The sequence below is a fragment of the Netta rufina genome (genome assembly GCF_964035555.1).
Source record: "Netta rufina genome assembly, chromosome: 21".
Taxonomy (NCBI): domain Eukaryota; kingdom Metazoa; phylum Chordata; class Aves; order Anseriformes; family Anatidae; genus Netta; species Netta rufina.
The window spans coordinates 10,117,065-10,126,230 of record NC_140145.1 but is presented as its reverse complement, the minus strand read 5'-3'; the positions used below and the strand labels follow the sequence as shown (position 1 = coordinate 10,126,230).

The 9,166-nt window shown below is 43.4% G+C and overlaps 2 protein-coding genes across 2 annotated transcripts; both read right to left on the bottom strand.

Annotated features, from left to right (window-relative positions):
- Positions 1–57: 57 nt before the first annotated feature.
- Positions 58–1,336, bottom strand: ZNHIT3 (zinc finger HIT-type containing 3). Its single transcript, XM_084299721.1, has 4 exons — positions 1,231–1,336; positions 971–1,116; positions 785–865; positions 58–564 (listed from the first exon to the last, which is right to left on the bottom strand). Exons 1-4 carry the CDS (start codon positions 1,308–1,310, stop codon positions 374–376), a joined length of 498 nt encoding a protein of 165 aa, XP_084155847.1. The 5' UTR covers positions 1,311–1,336; the 3' UTR covers positions 58–373.
- Positions 1,337–2,409: 1,073 nt separating this feature from the next.
- On the bottom strand, positions 2,410–3,378 carry LOC311217703 (lysophosphatidic acid receptor 1-B-like; the record flags this gene model as incomplete). The annotated part of the gene is made up of 1 exon (XM_084299956.1): positions 2,410–3,378. The coding sequence occupies one exon, from the start codon at positions 3,376–3,378 to the stop codon at positions 2,410–2,412; it is 969 nt and encodes a 322-aa protein (XP_084156082.1).
- Between the last annotated feature and the right edge of the window lie 5,788 nt (positions 3,379–9,166).

Sequence of the window (9,166 nt, the reverse complement as noted above, 5' to 3'; positions counted from 1 at the left end):
AAGGTGCCTGACTATCCATAACAAAGGTAACAAAAACATTTCAGAACAGTTTGTGGATTAAGATAAATGTCGACATATTTAATATAATTGTTATTGGGAAGCAGCATTTCCTATGGTTGACAGGATTTCTCTATCAAAAGATTGCAAGTCCACATAGTATCAAATTTACTTCCTAGTATCTAAACATCTGTCCAATACTGTATCACTGTTTATCAACTCTAAATTAAAAATTTGAGTCCTGACATCCATGAGGGAAGCATGACCAAACCCAGAGGAAATACCCGGAATGGTGCACCAGAGTCGCAGAGGGGTGCTGCAAGATCCCTCCTGTCGGAGGAAAAACTCAAGGAAAGCAAAACGTTCCCAAGGTAGCTCACTCAGGAAGAATATTCTCCTTCTCCGGGGGTTCAACAATTCTCAGGCAGCAGTCTGCAAACTCAACGAATAACGGCTCCTGCATGTACTTTTTCATGAGGGAGCTCTTCTCTTCTGCTTCATCAACCGTCAGCAGCAGCTGCCGGAGGTGTGGGTTCAGGAGCAAGCTTTTCAGTTCTTCTGATTCTCCTTCAGAGAAAAACAGATGAACAACGCTAATTGTGAGCAGCTACAAATGTTGCTTAGAATACTGTTAGTTTGAGGGTAAATTCTCAAGGCAAAAGGCCGGGTACACGACACGGGAAGCTTTAAGGCGAGCTGCACAACCAGGACGAAGCACAGTGCCTCGGTAACACACCCCAGCCGGCCTTACAGCCCCCCCAAACCCCCTCCAACCCCTCAGGCTCACCCAGCAGCTTGAGCTTCTGCAGCGGGACGCGGTCCTGCTCGTCGTCCTCCGTCAGGATGTCCGCCACCGACCAGGGGCTGCCTAGGGACGGCAAAGAGAACCGGGCCGGGGGTACCCAACCCCCTGTACCCCCCAAGCCCCCCGTACCCCCTCACCCACCTCCATAAACCGCCCCCAGCCCCTTACCTGCCCGCTGCCCGGCCCGGCCGGCCCCTCGGGGCTCTGCCAGCCCCTCCGCCGCTCTGCCCGGCTCCGAGATCCCCGCGGCCCCGCTCCCATCCCCGTCACGGCGGCACCGGGCTCGGTGCTCCCTGCAGCACGGCACGGAGCAGCTGCGGGCACACGGCTCCCGTCAGGGCCCGGCGGCGCCCCTCACGCAATGGGGGCGGCCGCCGCGGGCCCCCCTCGCCCCAAACCCGCTCCCCCCGGCCCGTTTCTCCTCTCACTAAGCCTCGGCGCAGCGCGGACACCGGTACGGGGCCGTCCCCGCCGCCCCGCACACCCCACAGTTCCGAGCCGCCCTCATGGCGCTCCCGGCCCGCTCCAGGCCCGGCCTGCCCAGCGCCGCCCCGCCCCGCGTCAGGCGCAGCCAGCACAGCGCCGAGCGCCGGGGTTCGGCCTACAGCGTCTTTTTTTATTTTATTTTTTTTACATAAAACTGAGGGTTTTTTTGCTCGCAGCTGCTAGGGAGAGGAGTTTTGGGGTTGCTTCGTCTGGGCACGAGGAGATTGGGATGCTGGAGTAAGGACAAAGGAAGAAATAAACGGGAAATAAACGGCTACAAAGTGTGACTGAGGGGGGTGGATGGTGCCTGGGTGAGCTCCGCCATTATCGCGGCCCTGTGGCACCAATGAGTAACAGCTGAGAATAAATTAAACATAGACTAATGTCACCTGGAGCTCCTCAACCAGAACTTCCCCATCTGTGACTGCAGGGGCAGAGAGAAGACAACAAAGCACTGAGACCCCTATGGGCAACGTCCCCGTCACCAACCACAAGCACTCATCTCCACTGGGGTCTGACACGTTAATTACCAAAATCTAATTTCCTTTCTGGAGAAGGAGAGAGGGTGAGACCTCTGCCTTTCACAAAATGCCCAGCCTTGACATTTTTATTTTGCTTTGCTGTGTACAAGGGACTTCGCTACAATTCTGGGACTGAAAAACTCCAGGGAGGTTTCCTGCTGGAGCAGCTCACGTTTCAACACCACGGATTCATGGCTAATTATAAGCAGAAATATGAAAAGCGTAGGCACAAACGTCTCACAGAATCACGTAACGCAGCTACAAATAGAGATAGAATAAAATTCTACCAGATAAATTCCGCAGATAAAATTACAGCAGCAAAACAGCGCAGAATGCCCCCAATCACAGATCCAGCAGTCGAAGCTACAGCCCTGAGTGTAAACAAGAAGGAAAATAACACATCCCCCGGCAGTCCTGAAGCCTTTCCAGCCATTTAATTCCCCCAAACCCACAAAAACACCACAAAAGGGCTGCTCCCAAGGGCAGCTGGCAGACTCCGCTTCCCCTGGTCCCCCTTTGCTCCCCCCTGGTCCTTCCCAGAGCCTCCCGGGCCGCCGTCGCTGTCCCCCGGGCGGTGCTGAAGGCCACTCCCGGTCCCCGTCAGATGTTGGCCACGGCACAGGCTTGCACACGGTTGGCAGAAAGGCATCTCAGAGACTTGAGCTTAGCCCCCAGCTCTTTGGCTTTCAGGGTGTATATCAGCGGGTTCCCCAAACAGTTCATGGTGATCATCATGGCCGTGCAGTTTCGGAAGATGTAGACGCTCGGGTAGAGATCGAGGGGGCACTGGTGGTTTGTCGCATCGAATATGACTCCCGCAAAGAAAGGAGCATAGGAGACCAACGCTAGGACCCATATAAAAATGCTAGTTCTGGCCACCTGGATTTCAGCAGATTTGTAGGTGCCGGTAGCTTGCCCACATGCTTTCATTCTGAGCTTTCTTTTCCTCAGGATGATAATGATTCTGAGGTAAGTGAACAGAGGAACAATAAAAGCCGCCACAACGTTGGGAATGGTGATGAAGATGAGGTAGTCAACGCAAAACGGGCTGTAGAGGACTGAGAGATTTCTTCCCATATGCAAGCAGTTCCACCCCATCAAGGGCAAGCAGCCCAAAGAGAAAGCAAGGATCCAGCTAATTAAAACTACAGCTATGGAATGTTTTCTAGTAACCCTGAACCTTGTCCTGATACTTTCAGACACAGCCAGATAGCGTTCGATCCCAATGCTTACCAAGTTATAGATGGTGGATAAAATCGATGTAGTATATAAGGAATAAGGTGCAAGTATACCCTTGGATCCAAAGATTGTACTGTCAGGGTTGGTGATGAACAGCACTGAAATCCAAAAGCCAGAAAAACTCGTGAAGAGATCAGAAAAAGCCAAATTGCAGAAGAGGATAGAGATAGGCTTGTGCAGATCCTTTGTCGCCATTCTGGTGATGATGACTATGCAGTTGAAGATCACAGAAGCTATGTTAATGGTCAGCTGGGGGATGCCCAGGGCAAGTACTAAATAATGATTCCAAATTTTGGTATGGTTAGCAGAACAGTTTGAGTATCCAGTCATGGTGGGAAATCCCGCTTTCAAGCAGTAACAAAGTCTGCTGTACACATCCCGTATGTGGCAAGAGACCGTACAACTACATGAGTGTTACTGCTACCTTGTTCTCCAGTCGAAAAATGAATATTGAAGCACAGCCTCTGTTGCCACATCATTGTCATGACAGTGGATTAATCTTTAACCACTTGTGTTTTTAAATATTTGGGTTACCAACTCAGAACAGAGCCAACTACCCTTAAGTTGCTAGGATAGGCAGAAGTGTAAAGCATATTTACTATTATAAAGCTGATCTGCTTAAAGCAACCTTTATCAAGAGCAAAATTTGGCCAGTTCATGTGAAGACAAATGATCACACGAGTGGTTTAGAAGTCTGAAGATATTCTAAAATTGAGTGAATGTGGATTCATCTCTAATTCACTAATAGATTAGATAGAAAGAGATAAAGATTAGAGTCAGAAAATAGAAGTATTTTTCTTTTAGGTGGAGGGTATGTGACTGATGGCACACAAAAAAGAGTATCACTTTTTTGTCACTAACTTGGACCCCTATGAGGGATTTAGGCAGCTGCCTAAATTGAGATCAGCTCTAGTGACTTCACACAACTCATAAAGTGCTCAAGGTCAAGAATCTGTTTGAGGTTTTCTGGGTAAGAAATGTAATGGTTTTCAGTTCTTTTCATTCAATATAAAAATAAGAAGAAAAGATGTCTCCTTATCACCTAAGCTTTATTTGCACTAAAATAGATGGTGTCTCTGGAAGTTTATAGATCTCCAGTTTTAATCCCTCTAATTGCCCTTGCCCAGACTGGACACGAGCAACAGACAAAAATGTTGACATTAAGATAGAGGTTTCTTATTTCAGTCACTACCCTAGTCACAAAACCTGCAATTTTATTCTTAGAAACGTTGCTTTGCAAAACAATGAAAGATCCGTCTTAATACAGACTTAAGACAGTACACTTTTATGTGCTTAATAATCACATGAAGTATGGTTGGTTTTAAATCTTAACTGAAAGATAACAGAACCTATATGTTTGCTGTCTCTTGTTTACAATTACTAATTGATGTGACCAGCGGTGACTGATTTTCTAAGGATGGTTAGATCATATCTACAAACAAACCCCAAGCTGGTAAGCAGAACGACATGATGAACTGCAATGCTACAAAGGGGCTCTGAAAAGGTAAGAAGCTCCGTTGCCACTGGTGTTCCTGTGCTTTGGCATACAGAAATATCTCAGTACTGAGTACTGGAGTACCCAGAAGTTGACAGACTATACCTAAAATTGTACATATTTTCCTTTTGTTGTGTAAATCAGAGGTACTGATGCTCTATGACAAAAACAAACAAAGAAAAACCTATGAGACATTGAATTAACTTAATTTTCAAACAAGCAAGTGCAGGAGGAGGGCTTAACTCTTTGTTAGAGTAATTGGAGTGGGGACTTAAGATGCTTAATCAGTTCTGAAAATGTCATTTTTTCCCCTTAATTCTTGGGTGAGAACACAGCATGACAATGACAAACATCTATACTCATACCTTTGTTATAAGACATTTTCCGTTTGCTTTTTTAAAGTTAATCTATATTGTACATTAACAAAACAACATAATATTATTGTATCATCTACTTCTCTGTCTTTTTAAATATAAATGATTTTTGAAAACGAAGTTTAAAATAAACGCGACGAGAAAAAATATCCTTTGGACATACATTTAATGCTGCCAGTCAGCAGAGGGCACTACTGTACCAAACAATTATCTGCAGTATACAGTGGGGAATATGGCAGTCTTAAATACTGGAGCAGTTCGGGTGAGCAGTAAGTACACCAGTGTATCAATATGAACAGCATGGATATTTTTTCTGCTCAGAAGATTTTTTTTTTTTTTTTGCTTAATGTTCTGTGCCACTCCATGAGTGATTTGAAACTCCCACACACAGAGACCTCTCCAACATGCTCTAGCTGCTACCTGGCATCCAACTGCAACTGAGCAGCGAGTTTTTGCAAGTTTTCCTTAGTAAAATATCCATATGAAGCCATGTCACCTACAAAGTTGGTCAATTAATGCATATGGCTCCATTTAAATGTTTTTTTTTGTTGGTAGTGGTAGTTTGATTTGTGTTTTGTTGTTGTTTTTGTTTGTTTGTTTTTTGTTTGTTTGTTTTTTTTATGGTGTCATTGTTGCTCCTCCCTCACCCCTTACTGTTGTTTTAACAAAGGATTAATTTGTATCAGTAATAATTTTATACAGTGATACTAAAACAGGAGCTCAGCTATGCTTATGGGCTTTTCACATTCAGTGGTAACATCTGAGCAGTACAGCAGCAATTTGAGCTCTCAGACTAAATCTGTGACCAATACAATAGCTCTGTCAGAATTTACAACATAAGAAATTTGTGCAGAAATGTTGGGTTTAAATGGATTTTTTTTAATTAAAATTGAAGTTTATGAGTATATATCATGGTTGGTGTGCAATTAGTATGCAATTACTATATATTAGAAATGCTTTACACAGGTAAATAATCAGTATTTCAGATGGTCACAAGGAAGTCCAAAGAATGATTATATAGAAATAAGGGCTGGGAACTGATTAAACAAGTCTGCTGATTTATTAATATCCTATAAACTATTCTTCTCAAGTGTCACAGAAAAAGCATGCTGTGTAATTCACCTCATACAAATTTATCAGCCACACCTTTGGTGTGAGATTGCTGCTGAGCAAGGACTCTACTATTTCTGTCACCTTCTCTGTGCCAGCACCACAAGTCAGCAACTCCTTTTAATAACAGCAAGTGAGGCAGCAAGGAACGTACAGCACAGATGAACATCTGTCAGGAATAGCAGAGGGCACCAGACCAAGCCACACACAGTCCTGATCTCTTTCAGTTACATATTCAATGGCTCTGTGAGCTGATAGGGGGTCCAAGGGTTGTGATGAACTGCAGGCTACCCGAAAGTGTGACATCTTCAAAAATATCCTAGTAATTTTGAGAAGCATGTCCATGAACTGGAGCTCCAAGGTGCCCTAGATATTCCTGAAAATGCTACTTGAAATTTCTCTAATTTGAAAAGCTGGTGTTCAAGCATGAAAGATCGTGTGCAGTCAGAATGCAATTAAAAATAATATTGAATAATATAGATAGCTCTTAACAAAAAAGATTTGTAATCTTAATTCCCTAATTTAATTGCATAAAAATAGTGTGATGTTACTAGGTTAATGGAGAAAATATTATGGAAATAACTTTTTTAGTATGCTTCATTACAAAAACAAAAAAACAACACAGATTTGTAATCTCAGCCCTCTGTAAGAAAGTCTGAGCTCTCAAAAACAGATGAAAAGTAATTTCAACTCCAAGCAAACACTGTGTGAGGTAGGGAGTCACTGTGCCACCAAATCTGCACGTATAACAATGTCTGTGCAAGGTGATTCTTATCATCACATGTTCTGGGAACTTGATAATCTTTTTGTACTTACACTTATGACACATCTGTGAGGAAAGAGTGTTATCTACATTTTACAGATGGGAAAAGAGCAATCGAATTATTTGCTTAAGATCAAACAGAAGTCCAGTATGGAGGGAGCTGAATCTCAGGCTAACATTTTAAACACTGGCTGTACCTTTTTGTTGGCAAGTCTTTGAATAATATTTACCTAGTTTTCACCCTCTACAACACTCTAATACTATCATTGTTTGTATGTTTCTTTATCTGAATGTCCAAATTACTATTGCTTTGATATTTGTCCTGACTGAGACATGGCATTATTTTATTTTGCTTTAAAAAAATAAAAAAAAAAGCAAAAAACAGTAATAATATACTTTCCTCACTGACACCTCCTTTTGCCATAGAATCTATAACTTCAATAATAATTATCCTACGATTATGCCTGTGGAGAAGACCATAATCACTGAACATGCTGAATAGATCGAGAAAGAGAGGTGATAAGCCTTGGCACTGAATTTGTAATGAACATTCATTTCAAGTTGCCATTCTGGAAAATCTACCTTCACACAACACATCTTGCAGCTTCAGAAACGCCCGGAACCTGCAGCGTGTGTGCCTCAACAGGAATCACAAGTGTCCAGCAGCTCTCAGAATAACAGGCCCCAGCTGCGACATGCCAAAGTTGATTTCAAAACAGGATACAAAGGAAAAGGGCCTTGTAGCTCAGTGCAGTAACCCTTGGACAACATACACTTTTACCTTAACACCATGCAACAGCAATGCTCTTTATGCTGATAATACCCTGAGAAACCTGAGTTGCACGTGACACTGCAGGAGAAGCTGTATCCACGTAATAAAAATGAGAGCTCCACAGCACAATCACACTATAGCTGATGTGGTGCTACCTTCAGAGCAGCATACACACCGTGTAAATATAAGAAAAACAAGGCACTGAAAGGATATTTTCCAGTTGCTTTCCTGCCACACATCCAGTTCCTGCTTCCATGCCTGACCCACCAGACCTTGCTTGTTGTGAAGGGCAACAGTTTGACTTTCTCCTCACCTGCCCTGCACCCCAGCTACACCACTCACCAAGCTGCAGGCAGCACATAACCTGACCCAAAACTGGCAAGTGAACTGCAGACTGCCCAAGCGTTGAGAAAATTAATTCTCGTTTGCCATGACCTTTGGCAAAGCCTTCAGACGAGAATATCCATCTACATAATTTGTCAGTGGTCATCATGAGGCCTGCAAATAAGGAACCTTCAGGAAAGGGAGTAATACAAATAAGGAGCCTATTTATCCAATCTATGTTTTAATTTATGTGGATTAAAGTCTTCCTCTTTGAAGAGGAAGACACAAATGGTATGTATGATCTTCCAAGATTTTTCTGAGATGTTTTCAAAAGAGAAAGCTCTCCGCTCGTCCTTCACCCACTCTCTTTGAGGAATTTTCGCATCACAGGTTTTGAGTTATCTGATGTTCCAGCTATGCTTTCATGGCCCTCACCAGGAGCATAAAGTGAAGACAATCATCAGACTTCTATGTAACAATACATTAACTACAAGCCACAAAACAGTGTCAAGGACACCCCTGCAACTGCATCTCTCCCTCACGCCCCATGAATGCACAGCCTGAATCTCTCTCTGACATGGCAGAAGTGTTATTTTAAATTTTGAGGAACTTGTGTTACACTGCCTAAAGGGAGGCAAACATTGATAAATATCTGAAACCAAAGTCATATGTTAAACGAAGACCTCTACCATTAATTTATATGTGAAGAAGTCAGAACGTATCTTATCCCTTTAGACATGAGGAAGTCCACATAAATGGCATCTTCCTGCTCAACTAAAAACCTATAGATGCACAATAATGAATCCTGTTACAAGAAAGCAAAGGTTAGAAATGCACATGCTTCAAAACCAGGCAAAATAACTAGGCAGGCTGTAACCTCAGAGCTAAATATTCAGCCCAGAGGCACACAGCCTTCAGAATACACCTTCATAATTCTAGCAAATGTTGCACTGCACACTGCTGGTGTTTTATCACTCACCGAATGAAAACCACTCATTCACATACAGAATAGTGCTCTACATCAGAAATACTGAGCAAAGGAGAGTTCAGTTTTATTAATGATGACCTCACATAATACAGGATCTAATCCTCGAGTACAGACTGAAACTGTTTGTACACAGCTAATGCACCAGAACTAAGCCAAAGACCAAATAAAGAGTCATTCCAAAACGCTTCTAAGTACTCCACTGGAAATGACCTCACATTAGAACAAGGTTTCCCAGTAGAACAGACTCAGGGAGAAGTATGGCCAGCCCCTGGTTTTCACATGAAAGATGAGA

Bases quoted from the DNA above. Each gene is read 5' to 3' on its own strand.
- ZNHIT3 (XM_084299721.1), bottom strand. From the start codon at position 1,310: ATGAGGGCGGCTCGGAACTGTGGGGTGTGCGGGGCGGCGGGGACGGCC. The intron at 866-970 runs GTAAGGGGCTGG...TGCCGTCCCTAG, and splicing joins CCGGGCCGGGCAGCGGGCAG to GCAGCCCCTGGTCGGTGGCG. The intron at 565-784 runs GTGAGCCTGAGG...TTTTCTCTGAAG, and splicing joins GCAGAAGCTCAAGCTGCTGG to GAGAATCAGAAGAACTGAAA.